The sequence below is a fragment of the Prionailurus bengalensis genome, chromosome C1 (genome assembly GCF_016509475.1).
Source record: "Prionailurus bengalensis isolate Pbe53 chromosome C1, Fcat_Pben_1.1_paternal_pri, whole genome shotgun sequence".
NCBI lineage: Eukaryota > Metazoa > Chordata > Mammalia > Carnivora > Felidae > Prionailurus > Prionailurus bengalensis.
In genome coordinates this window covers 27,920,876-27,937,887 of record NC_057345.1, presented here as the reverse complement: position 1 = coordinate 27,937,887, position 17,012 = coordinate 27,920,876, and the positions used below count along the sequence as shown (strand labels likewise).

The 17,012-nt window shown below is 45.3% G+C and overlaps 1 protein-coding gene across 1 annotated transcript in view; it reads right to left on the bottom strand.

Moving 5' to 3' along the window:
* Nucleotides 1-192: 192 nt before the first annotated feature.
* Nucleotides 193-17,012, bottom strand: part of THRAP3 (thyroid hormone receptor associated protein 3) — a 77,012-nt gene continuing 60,192 nt past the window's right edge. The window contains exons 4-12 of the mRNA XM_043574490.1: nt 15,202-16,107; nt 12,947-13,660; nt 11,834-12,006; nt 10,970-11,081; nt 9,851-9,935; nt 7,693-7,880; nt 4,414-4,609; nt 3,843-3,986; nt 193-1,792 (exon numbers count right to left, since the gene is read on the bottom strand). Of these exons, the coding sequence (XP_043430425.1) occupies nt 1,571-1,792; nt 3,843-3,986; nt 4,414-4,609; nt 7,693-7,880; nt 9,851-9,935; nt 10,970-11,081; nt 11,834-12,006; nt 12,947-13,660; nt 15,202-16,107 (2,740 nt within the window). The 3' untranslated portion in view covers nt 193-1,570. The remainder of the gene's footprint in view (nt 1,793-3,842; nt 3,987-4,413; nt 4,610-7,692; nt 7,881-9,850; nt 9,936-10,969; nt 11,082-11,833; nt 12,007-12,946; nt 13,661-15,201; nt 16,108-17,012) is intronic.

Below are 17,012 nucleotides of genomic sequence, written 5' to 3'. Positions count from 1 at the left end.
TGGCGAGTTACTAGCCAGCAAAGGGTGGCAGTCTCCTCCCAGAACAACTGGGCACGGAGCTGATGAAGAGACTGAGCAACAGTCTGGGCCCAGCCCTCACAGACATTTGTCTTTCAGCTGCCCTGAAGCTGCTGTGGCAGGTACCTCCCCCCCCCCCCCCCCCCCACTAAGGGTGACAATGACCAGAGTCCATTTACATCTGCCTTCTTCATTTATTTATTTATTTGCAGGAGGAGTTGAAACAAATTTGAAGGGTGTTTTCATTTTTCCCCCCTAAACATGAATCATTCAAGTAAAACCAACTTAACTATAGAAATGTAGCAAAGTAAGGGGAAAGAAGCACAACAACCCAAGAGGCAAAGGTTGGGGGTGGGGGGAAGAGGTGGGTGCAGTCCGCATATAACATATGCATAAATGCCATATGATTCACCTGCTCAGGACCGCCTCCCCAGAAGGCAAGCACAAGGACCCATTTTAAGAGGATGTTTTCCCCCCAAACATCCAAGAATGTTTCAACTTAAAGCTTAAGGTTTAAAAAAAAAAAAAAAAAAAGGAAAAGAAAAAACAAACCCCCACAAACCACCCAGCCATAACCACCTTCCTTAATCGATCATAGGAGTTTCTTTTCATTTTATAAAAAGATTAATAAAAAATATTGAAAAAATTATTTTCTCATCTTATATTTGTAAAGATAATAGAATTCAGAAGTTTCTTAGAAAACAGACCAGAAACTGCCGTCCAGTTTCCACCCCTGTTGCTGAGAGGATCAGCAGGACTACAAAGTTTGGGATACTGGAGCTGCTGGTGGAGAATGGGATGCCCAGCCCAGAAGAAATCAGAAAATATTGGGGTGTGGGGGGGGGATGTGGGGTATGGTTAGCAGCACACCATCGGATACATGGCTGTGCAGAAAAGGGGAACACAAGGTGGTCAGAAAGGCCTTGAACTCCTCCTCGACATACAAAACCAATTTTTACAAAGATCCAAGCAGTTTGGTCCCAAACTGAGGTGAACACTTCAAAGTTTATTCACATGCTTTGTTTTCTCTTTGAAGAATCAAAGTTGCCCAAATTAAATCTTTCTGCTATGGTTACTACATATGCCTAAAAAAAAAAAAAAAAAAAAAAAAAAAAAAAGGAAGAAGAAGGGCTTTTAAAATCAGGATAAGGGAGAAGAGATTGAAAATCAAATTAGTCCTCTTAGCTCCAAATGAAATTAAGAACAAAACTGTTGGTTTCTAATAGGGAACAAACCAAAATCCAGGTATCGCTCTCCCCTCCCTACCCCAGCCCCCACCCCGCACACCAACAACAAATGAGAAACACAGCTAAAGCCCAATGTGTTGTGTTCTGCTCCAGAGCTGGGCCCAACCCCCAGGCCCCTCAGCCGGCCGCCTGTCCAGTGGGACTTGGCGCCAGGGATGCTTTCGGCGGTGATATAGGATTCTGCGTGGCTGGGGGGTGAGGGGGGTAGGATTTTCGCAATCTTGAGGCTTCTCTGTTTCGCTCCTCACCAGCCATCTTCCCAGCGCCCTCTCTCCCCTGGGCAGGGGCTCCCATCAGAGTGGCCCCTACTCAGTTGTGGGCTGTAAATTGTCCTTCTCTTCTCGGTTCTCTGTCCCACTCTCGTCGTCTTCAATCTCCCCTTCCTCCCCACTGAACTTGTCATGGGCCCATTTGGGGCTGGTGCTGGATTTCCGGAACATGAACCGGCCTCGACCCCGGGGGAAGGCTCCTCGGCCCCGACCCCGGCTCACCCACTTGTCACTGCCTTCGCCTTCACGGTCATCATGCTGAGAGGAAGGAAAACTGCCATCAGTACTGGAGCGAACAATCATGGCCAGAGCCCTCTTCTCATCCAAATGTGACTCTCAAACCAACCTTTTGCCCCACCCCACCGTTTGTTCCTTTTGTGTCCTCATCCCTGTGCCCTAGTCCAAAAATGCTACTGATTCAGATCCAAGCCGATCTTCCTGTTGTGTGCCTTAGGGAATTCTAAGGCAGTGGCTTGGGGGCATTATAATAATGATGATAAAACCCTCACTGAGCACTGAAAGACCTTCACACCCATGACCTCATTTAATCCTCACTTCTACCCTCCAATCATTATCACCCTCCACCATGCAAAAGAGGAAGGAAAAAGGCTTAGCAACTTTAGGTGACTCCATGTTATTTAATACACCATCTCTCAAAGGACAGGTCTGAGAAAGCCAATCACACCAAAACATGAAACTATGTCTGATGTGGGACATCAGGCAGCTACCAGAGGAAGTGACAATACCTCGCTAGGATGTCAGCTTTTCCCGCCCGCCCCAACCCCCCCACCCCAAACAGCCTGGAACAGGAAGTGAGAACAAAGGCAAATGACTTGGTCACTGTGTCAGACCTGTAAGTGGCAAAGGCAGGACCAGAACCCAGCCTCCCATCTTCTATCCCCCCTTTAATTTCATGCAAAGAGGCAGTGTGGCTGAGCCTGCATCTCCATCCTGTTCTGATGATCTCATGAGAGAAGGAGGCTCCAATGAAAGAATGAGAAAGCATTTTGAAAACTAGAAGTTGGTGTTCCCTCATGAGCCGCATGGCTTCAAAAACTCTAAACCATCACAAGCAGGACCTCAGGCTCCAGGGGTCAACTCAGCTAAGGGCCAGCTGCTTCTTACCAACCAGGGCTGCCTGTTCAACAGCCTAAATGCATGAAGCCAGCAATGCTCCTTCAGAAGGCAGATGGGAGACAGGGAGAAGGGCTCTAGATGGACTTTAATCCTTCTCCTATAGCAGGGCCACTCCAGCACTGATCCTAGGCCACACCAACTCCTCCCTGGAGGGTCCAAGGGTCCTCTAGGAGTCTCAACTCAGCTCCTAGCAGCCCCAGAAAAGTGAAGTTGGCTGTACACAACCATCTACAAAACCTGTTTCCTAACTGTGCAACTGACAATACACACCAACACCAGCCCTTCTTGTGGGTGATGAAGCCTTGGCTGCAAGTTTACTTTGGTTACAACACTCAGAGTCATGTGCTGGGACCTAGGCCTGCTAGTGATATATAGCAAGGCGGAGAGAACTTACTCATTGGGAAGGTAATCCAGCCTAGAAGAGCCCCAATATGAGGGAGACAGGGAGAGCCTGGGAAATGCCTGCTACTTCGGAGTGACCAGAAGCTGAGATGAGAGGAGCCCAGTGTCATTTCATTCTGGAGACAGATTCCCCTCCCTCACAGAGACCCTGTGCTGTCTTTTCTATCTATCTTGCACGAGGGAGTGAGAGTGGAACTGCAGACTTGGGAGAAGGTTATGACTCCATCCCTGAATAAAGGCTAGAGGGAGGCTGAGGTTGGGTTAGCAATTAAAAAACTCACAGACCTATGAGGCACCTGGGTGGCTCAGTTGGTTAAGTGTCTGACTCTGAACTTTGGCTCAGGTCATGATCTCACAGTTCGTGAGTTTGAGCTCCGTGTCGGGCTCTGTGCTGGCAGTGCGGAGCCTGCTTGTGATTCTTTCTCTCTCTGCCCCTTCCCTGTACGCTCTCTCTCAAAATAAATAAATAAACTTAAAAAAAAAAAAAAAAAAGCTCACAGACTAAAAAGGCCAGAGCAAGCCTTCTTGTTTATCCTAGAATCCATAAACCTCTTAGACGATAAAACACTTCTGAGGCCAGGACCAGCTCTCAAGAGAACACTCATCTTTGCCGGCACTGTGCTGTCCCTCAAGTACAAATCCCCCCGTGCAATATGTCTGCACACGTATTTAATCACAGTTCTGGACAGATCAATTAAAGCCTTGGTATCAGCTACTGTGTGTGCCCAAGGCACTGCTCCGGCCCTTCCCGCTTATCCCAGACACCTACCAAGTAATACTTCTTGCTTTTGGGTGTGTACTCGGGGTCCCACTCCTCCTCCCGGGTTCTCTTTTGAAAATCGTTGTTGCTGTTATTGTTGTTGTTACCAGAGTAGTTGCCTCTGCCCCAGCCTCTCCCTCTGGCTCGAAATTGCTATGGCATAAGTAGGGAAAAGGAACAAAGGACTCTGTCAGGAATGGAGAAAAACAACTCCCTGCCTTCTGTTCAAATCCTGTTCTAGTGCAGAACAGACAGCAGTCCTCTGGTCAATCTGCTGGTCAAATGGTCTCTAGCTCAAGTCTGGAGCCCATACAGAGAGGACCACATGGCACAAGGACCTCCCTACAGACACAGCAGGGACTCAAGGTAAGAAGGGGAAATAATGAGGTCAGAAGCCCCAAGAGGTTTTCTAGGTAAGAAATATAAGTAAAAAGAAAAAGCTTAAGGAAGAGGGGAACCACAGATTCTGGGATCTATAGACTGAATTCCTTGTATCAAGGACAATAAAACTAGTATTTGGATAAACAAACAATTGGGAGGAATAGGGGCTCAGAGAAAGGGAGAGGGGGCAGGATCTTACAAAGGTCCCTCGAGCTCTGCCTCCTCTTTCGCTTGGACCCACGAAGTCTTTGGTCCCCAGTCTGGACTTGTCAAAGCCTGTGGTGCTCTCTTCCCTCTCCTCCGTCTCTTCAGTGTATTCTTCCGCTTTGTAGGAGTGGGATGACTGGGAGGAAGAGGAAGATGACCTGGACCGGTCTCGCGCTCTCCGGTGCTTCCTACAAAAACAGAAGAGCCAGGGATTTAAATCACCAAGCTCCAGGGTACAGCCCTTGGCTGGGGACTCACTGGTAAGAAGCACAGGGCAATCAGGAACATATCTGTGATGAAAACACTGAAGACACTGAGTAACCTCAAAACACCCAACTCACCCCCAACTTACCCACCCAGAGTACCTAGGAGGCCTCCTCTCAGTTCTGTGGGTCATGTTCAGTGACAGGTCTGTGTGTCAGCCTGTGATGAACATGGGACATACACAGAGAAGGAACAGAACACAGCCCATGGCCCCGTATAATACATCTGCATGAACTAGAAAGGCAGAGGAGAGAACACTGCATTGCAAGCCATGATGTATCTGGGACTGGGACAGAGGCTTAATATATTACCATGTGTTTAGTGCTTTACATTACTTTTATTTCTCATAGGAAGAACACTACTGGCCTAATTTAGGCCTGTTCTAGAGACTGAACAAACAATATGCTTCAACACTTCACAATGACATAGCAGGTGAGTAGTGAATGGCGGCTGTGATTATTCAGTATTATTTCTCCCACTTTATAGACAAGAGATTCAGGGTGACAGAGCTGAGCAGAACTGGGGTTCAAACCTAGCTCTAATTATACCACTATCCCACATACCACCTCTCACTGAGCTCAAACAGGTTGAGTTATTAAAGCACAGGATCTGGCAAAACTCTTCCCAGAGTTACTTCCCTCTCTTCCCTTCATCTGAGAGAAATTACAGACCAGGGCAAATTAGCTTACTACAATGAGTCACCATCTATGGAGAAGTCAGTGCCAGCCCTGCCATGTGCTAGTGGGGGTTACTGGCTGCCTTTAAGATGGCAGAAAGGCCAGGCTCCCAGGAGTAGAGGACACTTAGAGGTAAAGGCCAGCCAAGCGCCAATAACCTACTGCTATCCTCCCTTCCCATGTCCTCCTCCATTTCGCAAACAAAGCACCCTGCTCCCCCTCCCACTACATTCGACATGTGAGAAGCTCAAGAACTAAAATATTTATTTTTTAAAACTTTTTTTTTTTTCAACGTTTATTTATTTTTGGGACAGAGAGAGACAGAGCATGAACGGGGGAGGGGCAGAGAGAGAGGGAGACACAGAATCGGAACCAGGCTCCAGGCTCTGAGCCATCAGCCCAGAGCCTGACGCGGGGCTCGAACTCACGGACCGCGAGATCGTGACCTGGCTGAAGTCGGACGCTTAACCGACTGCGCCACCCAGGCGCCCCGGGAACTAAAATATTTAAATCCTAGTGCCTCTTTCTAGCATTTACTCATAAATAGGATCTAAGTTATCATCACAGGATTTTTCTAAGAGGTTTTAAAAACAAGATCCCAAAAGGCCTCAGACTGGAGTCCCAGCATCACTTTTATTACTTGTGTGATCTTGGGTTAAGTTGTTCTTCAGTCATTCGAGAAACCGTTTTTGTAAACTGAAGAGTGATGTGATATATATATTTTTTTTTTTTAATTTAATTTTTTTTTTTTTTTTTTATTTTTGAGACAGAGAGAGACAGAGCATGAGAGGCGAGGGGCAGAGAGAGAGGGAGACACAGAATCTGAAGCAGGCTCCAGGCTCCGAGCCGTCAGCACAGAGCCCAACACTGGGCTCGAACTCACGGACTGTGAGATCACGACCTGAGCCGAAGTCGGATGCCCAACCGACTGAGTCACCCAGGAGCCCCTGAAGAGTGATATTTAACGAGATTAAACATCTTTCTTCTTGCCCCAATCACAAAACACTAGGGTTTCAACATCACACAGCAAGTCAGAGGAAGAGGTACGTGTTCCAGGGAAAGGAATCAGGATCAATAATCCAAACCCAACCCTGAAATGTTTGAGGGGTTTTGCCTCCTTTCCACCAGAAGCAGTGCTGAGGACTACTGGACCACCACATCCACTCCCTGTTGAGGATTATCAGGTCCCTTTGTCAGGGGGCAGCCCTGGCAAGTACCAGGGCTCCTGATGCACAAGTAACAGTGGAAGGGAGAAAAAGTGGAACAGAAGATCTGAGTTTTGATGTCAGCTGATAATATGTCATTTCAGAAAAATCATTATAAGCTCAGCTTATCTTTCAAATGGGCAAAGCGGGTACCATACCAACCGTGCGACTTATCTCAAAGGATTGTTATCAGAAAATGGATAATAAAAACGCCTGCTGGCCAAAGTTCAGAAACAGCAAATGTGGTGTTGCTTCATATGGGAATGTGTGGGGCTTCAATTCTACGTTTAATGAGACATGATTGAAAAGTCATGGAACTTTCACAGATGTAAACAGAAATGACAGTACCTTGGCATGAATGCTGCCCTATGAAGTTCAACAACGCTACCTTTGTTTAAAGAATATTTGGAACACCCTACTTGGAAGTGTCTGTCAAACTAGATCTTAAAGGGCATTTAAGATCAACAATCTTGGGGCGCCTGGGTGGCTCAGTCAAGTATTCAATTCTTGATTTTGGCTCAGGTCATGATTTCATGCTTCGTGAGACAGAGCCCCAAGAACCCCCTCATCATGCTCTGTGCTGACAGCATTGAGCCTGCTTGGGATTCTGTCTCTCTCTCTCTCTCTGTCTCTGTCTCTCTCTCTCTCAAAATAAAGAAACATTAATGGGGGTGGGGGGAGGTAATGTTCTTAAAAAAAAAAAAATCAACAACCTTGTCCTATATTTAGTTTCTCCCTATGTCTTTGACAAAAGTGTTAGTATGAGCCAACAACTTTGAGCCATTTCTAAAACATAACCTCCCCATTAAAATTTGTGATGAAAAAGAATGTATCAAAGAAAATGTCTAAAATAACCCAAAAGGAATTCCCAAATGATTTTCCACTCCATCCCTAGAGCCAAACTAAACACCCATCTCCCAGGAGGCCTTCTCTGGACAAGGATCATACCCCTACTTTGATGCAGAAGTTGTTTTCAAGCCAGGGACCTTACTTGACAGTTACAGGATATCAAAGAACAAACTGCTATCATCCCTAACCCTAAATGAAACTCTGGTATAGAGCCCAGAAGGAGCAGACAAGAGACCCCACTCAGAAGTCTGAATGAGGGAACAGGGGCTTACGTACTTCTGCTTCTTTGATCCTTTATGAGTTTTCTCTGTTTTCTCAGCTGATCTTTCCCTCGAGTGGCTTGAGTCTCGGGAATCCACTGATTCTCTTGATTTACCTCGTTTAAGATCTCTCTCCTTATGTTTTTTACGACGTTCAATATCAAGGCGGAGATCAACAGGATCATCTTTGTATTTTCCCTCAGTCTGCCAAGAGAGAAATCAAAATGAAGGTTTTTGGGATTCAGGGCTGCCAACTCAACCACCCCACAAACTGTGGTTTCCACTCCAATGGAGTGGTACAGAGGAAGCACTGGGAGTGTGAGGCACTGCACCCAAGCTTGGGAGGGATACAGGACGTCCCACAGAAGTCCCTTCCTGAGGGTCCCTCACAGAACCCAAACCAGTTCTCTGAAATAATGATGTCTACCTTCCGAAAATGCTGAACATCGATCTCGCCTTGTTTGCTTCCTCTGTGGCCCAGTAATGACTCTGGCTAGCCTACAAGCTGAGAAGGCCAAATTCCGCTTTAGAGGGTGGCTGGTTAGGCTGGCTCAGGCCTATAGTCACCACCAAGAGCGGAAATGCCTGTGTCGTGTTGTCCTTTCCTACCTATGCTGTGGCAGCCACCATGGGTTTATGCTTTCCTTGGAACTGGCTCTGAGCATGCAGCCCAGCAACAGAGCATGGGACACTTCAGCAACCTTCCAAAATGTTTAGTTACAATGAGAAACAGCTTTAGAGAGGGAACATCAAAAACCATAATGGAAAATTCATGAAGTGACAATACCAGGTCGAAATTTATTTTAAAAAAGAAAAAAGCAGCAGCAGAAAAAGAAAGCAAAACCCCGTTTTTGCTGACTTCCTAGGAAGTCGAAGCCTCAGGGCACATGCACCGCAGATGGACAGCAGTAGCACTGTGCGTCCCAAACCAGGGCAAAGGCTTTCGACAGCTCTTGGGACACTCAGAGCAGAGGGCAAGGTGGATTCAGGATCATTAAGCACCAGGATTTGCCTCATGGGAAGTAAAACTTCCCTAAAAGAGGAAGGAATGGGCAGCTGACTCTGTATTAACATTGCACTTACACAAACTACTAAGCTTTTTGCCGAAATAAGTTTAAGGTTTATTTTTATCATGTTGGTTTTGAGAGGGAATGGGGCCTCTGCACCCTCCAAAGACAAAAACAGAACAAAACAACAAAACAAAGGCAGATGCTGCTCCCTGAGGCCGTGCACCCCCAGCACCTCTATGGGGTCAGCTCTGCGAGGCCTTGAGGACCAGCTCTCTCCTGCTGTTTCAAAGCCTTGCATTTCACATGGTTAGTGCCGAGCTGAGGGAGTACCGGGGGGTGGGGGAGGCGACAAATGGAGAAAAAGAAAAGGGGGTGGGAGAGAAGACACTGTGCCAGAGTGCTTCTCATCACATTCAACTACCAAGACAATTCTGTCCAGAAGACTTGAATATTAATATCTTTAGAAAAGGTTTCAGCAGCAATGGAAATTTTTAATTTTAAATTTTAACTGCATATGTGAATGAAGGTCAATAAACACTAAGACTTAAAAAAAAAAAACCCAAACCTATTATTTCACAGTAAAAAGACTGCATACAAGCTTTAACTTCTTAATAACTATGTTTGCGTGCACATCATTGCAAATGTAGCTGGGCTATCAAAATAATGTTTAGCTTTTAAAGTAACAGTAACCGACAGATGATAAATATGGTACAATGTTAGAAAAAAAAAACTGGACTAGCTGTTTAAAACAGTCTACCATGTTAAGATATGAATATTTCACTCTCCTCTGACATGCATGTCTTTTTGAAATCATGGTTGGAAATAGTGCATGTAATATAGTTGATTTGATAATACTTACAAGCAGAAAAATATCACAAAAAGTTTCTTCTCTCATCATGGGCACTTGTTCCAAAACTCCTCTCTTTTTTTTCTCAAGCTCACCTCAATAGACTTTGGGGTCATTTACCATATTCTAACCACTTCACAAAGGTTGTTGATACATTTAATAAAAATTAACCCTTTGTAGTTCATTTTTAGAATTATGCCCATCCTTAAAAGAAAAACACAAACTTAAGTAGAGAGTAATTTAAACAAACACATTTCTGTCAAGTTCATGCCCAACGCACTCATTTTGTTGGAATTACGATCAAAGCAACAGTTCACCTTGTAGCCAGGTTCCCGTGGGCTTTTCATTTCGTCATGAGCCAAACCATGTTTTCTGAATGTACTGGGAGAAATGTCTATCCTCCTAAAAATTGAAAACAGAAAAAAGGTTTAATATCCCACAGTATGAATACAGTAGTGGTAACATTTTAGTTCATAAATTGGGCAACAGAATCATAGGCATTCTTTTTCATTATGTTTCCTAACTTAGACACATACATTATTTACATTCTTTGCTTATATGCTTATACTCTCCCATAGGTGTGTCCGTGAGCACACAGGAGCGTACACACAACATACGCACCAACCTCTCAAACTCAAACTGAAGAAACTTCTCATTCCTTCCCAATACTGTTACAGCCAGGAAAAAAGACTCCCCTACACCCACACCTTTTATCTCAAATTCACATCAAGACTATCCATGCCCTGCTAACCTCAAAGAGCAGTTTTCATCTTGGGAATAAGAATATAATAGCCCATTATTTACCTATGAGATTCGGTCTAGATGAGAAAACAACGGCCTGGCACGTACACACACCCCAAAGACCCTAAAACCCGAAGACTGTTGTAGAAACAGCATTCTCCTACCTACCGCAACAGGCTCAAGAGCGGACTATTAAGAAATTAAAGATACAGCCAAGTTTGTTTCTAGACAAAGCCCGTAACTGCTGAATATACTGCCACAATTGAATGTGATACTCTAAAAGTGCTGGGCTTTTAAACCCTTTGACACAATTCTGCAAGCTCTCCCACCCACTGCAAATTCTTCCAAAAGAAGTAGATATATGGAACACAGGGGTTGCTTACAGAAACTTAGCATTTACTCTGCCTATAGAAAGTTCACAGTGGTCACAGGTTACTATTTGTCAGCTCCCAACAATACAAGGATTCATCTATATCAAAAGGCTGGTCTCCCTCGGGCCCAAAGGGAGCAACCATAGTCATTAAGGCATGTCCTTTCCACTCAAACAACAAACGCCCACTGCTACCCTAGAGTCTGGAGAGTGTTTACCCTAAACCCTGCTGCTAACGCACCTAATGTTGATAAAAACAAGAGGAGTTTATTATCTGATGAGCAATCTTTTATGGCCACCTCCAGTGTAAGGCTGAAGTCCTCACCTGTGTATCTCTGGGCTTTTCTTGTTTTTAGCCGCCTCCTGCTCAGTTCCTCTCTTTAGGTATTTAGTAAAGCGCTCATGCAATGTCATTCCTGAGGACCCAAAGTGATGCTCTGTGGGAATTCAAAGAACACGTTATGCTACCAAAGGCAGAATATTCAACTCTTCTGCATGAACCTGTAGCCAGAGATGTGACTCAAGTCGTCAAATACACGTAACAAACACGCTGAAAAGAGGAAGGAAAAACGGCTGGTTCAGACACGATCCAATGTTGGCCAATGGGTTTCCACTATATAAGTCCCTTGTCTTAGGACATGGATACAAGGAAACCGAGAGCTCACTTCTCTGTGAATCACAGCACCAACTCCCACTGGAGTTTAGATTTCAGGTAGAACCTGAAACTGGCCCAACCTAGCTTCTGTATCACTTCTCTCAGCCATTCCCAACCTGCCCACCTCAATCTGCCCAGGAAATGGTAGAATAATGTGGGGAAGAAATTCACACCACAAAGTCTCTGAGAGATCTCTACAGGCTTTCATCTGCTAGAAAGGAAAAGACAGAGGTGCTGGAAAAGCCACTTTTCATACTTCCTTCTGCCAGCATTTTAAACCTTACGTGAAGTATTTTACCTATTCTCACGAGCACAGGTTACTATAATTTCGAAATGTTCAAGTCTGTAATTACAAAATGGAAACTCCTCCTCGAAAGGAATTTCCTTCAAGCCAGTCCCTAGCTTCAAAGGCCCTTTTGATGAGATAAAGGGCCCCAAAATGCTCCCTTAGTCACCCACTCATCCTTCTGCTTATAGCAGAGGAAGCTAAGCACGCAGAAAGGGAGGCTCAAGCAGGCTGGGGTCTGCACTCACCTTTAACATGGTGAACAATGGTCACTATATGCTGGGCAAACAGTTCAGAGGGGCTCCGCTGAGACTGAGCTGACTGTATGTGCTGGAAAATGGAACGAAATTCCTGTTCCTTTTTGTTGCTATGGACTAGATCCCGACAGAGCTTGCGTTCCTGAGCCAATAAGCCACTGGGTCTGAAAAAGAAACATAGGGAGGCCCCGTGTAACAAGATATACAGGAAGTCAAAACACTCAAACCCTAAAAATACAATGCTTTTTTTTCCTCAGTAGTTTTAAATTTACCCACAAAGTTCCTTTTTGCTTCCTACCCAAGTTCAAAGTAATTTCAATGGACCATAACTAGGGAAAAGGGCATCCAAAATCTCTCTTCCCTTTTTTCACTGGGAGTCTTTGACAGGAACAAATGGTCAGGGTAAAGTACTGAACATCAGTAACTCTGTTTTTGGAGTCGCTGCTGGTTTTAACACACACAACAAATTGAAAAGTATTTAAAAGATCAACTAGCTTGCCCAGCCAGGGCCACTCAGTGAAGTGACACAGTGATGTGGGAGGTGCCTGGAATGCTGCTCAGGCAGACTTCCAACTGGCTGTGCGGTTCTCACACCAGGTATAAAACACAGTCTGGGCCTTACTGTTCTTCCCTAAAGTTCTGCCAACACACCCTTCTTCCACCCAAGCCCCAACTTTAAAATTGCTATGTTATGTGATGGAGGTCTGTAGTAATAACTGACTCTGGTAACCAGCATGGAAAAATGGATTCTGGATGGCTCCACAGGCAAAATCACCTTAAGCACATTTAAGGGGAAAAAAAGGGATGACAGGGGATATGGGGTAGGGTAATGGACAGAGGTCAAGAGGGGACCCAACACCCAGAAAGCCAGTCACTGAAGACTGCAGAGATGCTTCACCACCCCTGTGATACTGCCCCCAACACATAACTCCTTAGTGACACACACTTCTCCACTGAACACAGGTTGACGTATCGGCTATGAAACTTGGATAGCACAGGAAATACAGGAGGGGCCTGTCCTGGTTCCAGAACATCCTTAGAGAGAGGGATAAGGAGATGCCCCTTAGACCACTAAAGCCCTGAGGTTCAAGGACCACACCTCACCTGGCAAGGTCCTCATCAAAAGAGTCCATCCGGACATTGACCTGGGCCTCTCGAGTAATAGAAAAGGAAGACTTCCCTGAGGAAAAGTCTCCTTTGGCTCCTAGCTTCTCTCGGCTCTCAGAGGTCTTTCTCGGGGGAGGTGAAGAGCTTTTCTCCTGGACTGCTTTGTAAGCGGTCACTCGGAAATTCTTTTCAGGCACAAACCCCCGGTGCCCACTTTCGGTTCTCTTGGGCCCTCCCCGATCCTCCTTTTTGGATCTCTCTGAGAAAGATTCCTCCTCCAGCTCCTCGGTTTTCCTCTGCTTTTCCTTTCCTGGAGGCGCATACACCAGGCCCTCCCATTTGCCGGACTTCTCCTCCTCCTGGTTTTTGTTTGCACCTGCTATAACTTTCGACATAAATTTGGGTTCATCATCAAACTCTGATTCCTTCCTTCCCTTCGCTTTGTCTTTATCTTGACCATCCATGTCCTCCTTATGGAAGTCAGCCATCTTCTTCTCAAAGTCATCTCGAAGCTTATACCTTTTGGGAGACTGGCTACCCCGAAAAGACTTTTCAGCATCAGTTTTGGGAGCAAATGGATCAGATTTCATTTTCGCATCACCCAAGCCCGTGTCAGAGAAGCTCCCTTTTTCTTTCATTTTCTCTTTATCAGTGTTTGTTTGTTTCTGTTCCTTATCTTTTCCGTTCTCTGTCTTCTGCTCTTCTAGGTACCTAGTTATAAAACACAAGGGAGACACAAAAGAGGCTTCTTTAAGCAACCTGATCTAAAACAGCACCTTTTTTTTTTTTTTTTTAAATTCTCTGAACAAACATGTCTTGTAGATTCCAGTGTTACCAAAGGACTTTCTACTTGGTTACTTTCTAGTAATTTCTAAAAAGTGGCCCTTCACAGATCTATGAACTTGGATGCCATTTAAGAGAAAAATACATGGCCCATGGAGTTGTATCTTACAAGAGCAACCAAAAAGAAAACAGCAAAGGTAATTTTTTAGGATACTAAAAAACAAAAACCTACTTACCTGTAAGTGGTCTAGGAAAAAAAAAATTAAGGTCTTATCCAACCTTCACTCAGTCACTTAAAATCTGCTTTCAGCAAAGTTAACATAGAATGTTCAACCTTGGACTGTTTTGCTTTTTATACAACTCACATTTGGAAATACAAGTCTCAAAAGAGACTTCATGTTTGCTTCAAGTCACCTAGAAGATCTAAATATGAAATATACTGCGAACACAAATAAAAACAAAATACAAGTTAATTGGGGGAAGAGGGCAAAAACCATCCTACTCGTTCTTATGGAAAAGCAGAGCTCATCCTTGAGTCTCCTAATGAGACTCCCAGTCCTGGCAAGGAACCACACTTACACTTTCAAGCAGACTCACTGAAGGCTGGAAAGTACAGAGGCTGAACATCTCATTTGTACCATTAACGAAGGAAGTCTAATCAAGTTATAGTTGAGTTAATAAGGCAAAGAAGAATCAAAGGACAGCAGGGGCACCAAAGAATATGCTAATGAGACACAGAGAGAGAGAAAAGGAGAGGGGAACCACCTGCCCGGTTAAGTACCTCTTGACGACCTGGTCCCAATGCAACTTCCCTGTTCCGTCTCTGCCATCCCAATCCATCCAACCACACAAAGATTCAGGTTCCAACTCACCATGTCCCCCACAGCAGAAGCATAGTCACGTCCTCTCCTAACACACGCAACCTGGTTAGCTTCTACTGGGACACACACCCACCTTGTGATTTTAAAACAAGGGCTTCCTGGACTAAGCCTCAGGCTTTCCCATTTTGCCCAGTCTCCTCAACTGGAGGGTGTGAGGGTACAAGGTGTACCTCTTCATCATCATGGGCTGATGCAGATTGATCACAGTAGATGGTGGGTCCTACAGGGTCTAACATCTCCAATGGCCCGCTCATTTTGGCAAAGACCATAATTTTTTGATAGCTGACCCACAAAACTCTGTTCTCTGGCTTACGTTGGTAGAATCCAAGGCAAATTTTAAATGTGAAAACATCATTGCAGAGCAGTCTAAAGAAACTTTATGCTACAATACAAATTCAGGGAGGCAGGAAAGCTAGAGTTAAGCTAAAGGTTTCCTTGGGTGATGCTTTTCAAGGTTGCTACTGCAAAGTTTAGGAAACGGGGATTACCTTATTACCATTAATCAGAGCTCTAACCTAGATCACATTACAATGAAACTGCCAGCTGGCGAGATAAAAACACAACCAGGAGAGGAAACGAGACACTTGCCTCTTTGTATAGGCTGCTCCTCCTGGAGCAGCAGCCTCCTCCTTTTGAGACGAGCCATACGTGGAGCCAGTGGCCGGTGGACTCTTACCCACGGGGCTCTTTTTGGATGGACTCAAGGACCCAGAGCCATGATCGAATGGACCTTGGTGTGTCCCGGCCTGGTACCCAGCACCACTCTGCAGAGTTGAGCCCATCTGGGACGTGCTGGAAAGTGGAGGGCTAGGTTTTGGCACAGGGCTAGGACGGGGTGAGCGCCGCCTCACCACCACAGACTGGAGCGGGCTTTTGAGAGCAGGGCTTCGCTCCCGGGGACTCAACTCAGAAACTGCAGAGGCCCGTGACGCAGAACCAGCAGTGTATGTGGTGGCATCTGGCCACGGTTTCGAGCTGTCAGATGCTTTTGTGTCTTGAGAGGTGCCTCCAGAGAACGTCTGCTCCTTGGCCTCATCTCCTTGGTTATCCCCAGCAGCCTGAGACGGCCGGCTATCCTTGGAAGAGGACTTTTTCTCCTTTGCAGACTTGCGCTTAGAAGATTCAACTCGGCTGTGGTTGGAGGAAGAGCGAGACGATGAGGAACGCCTCGACCTGTCAGAGGAAGACTTATCGGAGTTTCTAGAATGGCTCCTGGACCTCGGTGAAGGGGACCTTCTCTTTGGGGACCGGGATCGGGAACGGCCCCGACGAGGACTGTATGCTTGCCGGTAATTCTGCCAATTCGAACGGTAGTTTCCATAGCCTCCTCGGTTATACTGGCCCCACGGATAAAAGCCTCTGTTGCGCCCACGGAAATAATAGGGCCTTCTATAGCCTCTGTTGTGACCTCGGAAATCCCGGTTCTGATATACTCTTGGGTGATTTCTCTCTCTGTTATGAGCTGGAGAATATGATCTGGAACGAGACCTAGAACTGAAAAGGGGGAGGAGGGAAACATTTGAATTTTTGACACAAGCCTTTTATTTAAGACATCCCTGCCAACAAAGAGCTAACGGTTTGAGATCCTGTTCTTAAATATTTTATTTTCAAAGAAAGGGCACAATTTAAATATCTGATCCCACTGCTGACCCATATGAAGTACAAATACACAGATATGAATCGTTTTAACAATTACACATTGAGATTGCTTCATTAATACTGTAGCCCTTTTTAAATAGAAATGTGTTTCTACAATGCTTAAAAGAATAATGTTCTTAATGTAGTACACTAAACAAAATCATTTTAATATAGTATACACGTTGCTGAGAATGTCACATGGGATTCTACAGGTCCCTAAACCATTGGAAGCCAGGAAGAATGCAAGCTCGAATCTGCAGACAAAGGTCCAGACTAAATGTAGGTCCTCACCCCCTATCATGGTATAACACTCTATTCCTCATCCCATTCAGCCCTCTCTGTCTATGCAGGACTACTTCCTTAGATTCCACTAAAACCTTGGGTTGTAAACACACAGTCCCAACCAAAGAACACTTAAACAGGAACTTGGAGATGCTACTGCTCAGAGCTTAAAACAATTCACTGAAATCAGGTCAGCAAAAGATACAACAATACTGTTTTTCTTACTGGGGACCTGGGGGCACCTGGGTGGCTCAGTCGGTTTAAGAGCCCAACTTCAGCTCAGATTGTGATCTCACGGTTTGTGGGTTCAAGCCCCACATCGGGTTCTGTGCTGACAGCTCAGAGCCTGGAGCCTGTTTCAGATTCTGTGTCTCCCTCTCTCTCTGCCCCTCTCCCCACTCACACTGTCTCTCTCAAAAATAAACTTAAAAAAAAAATATTTACTGGGGACCTGGAAACGGTTTCATTTCTTAGGTGGA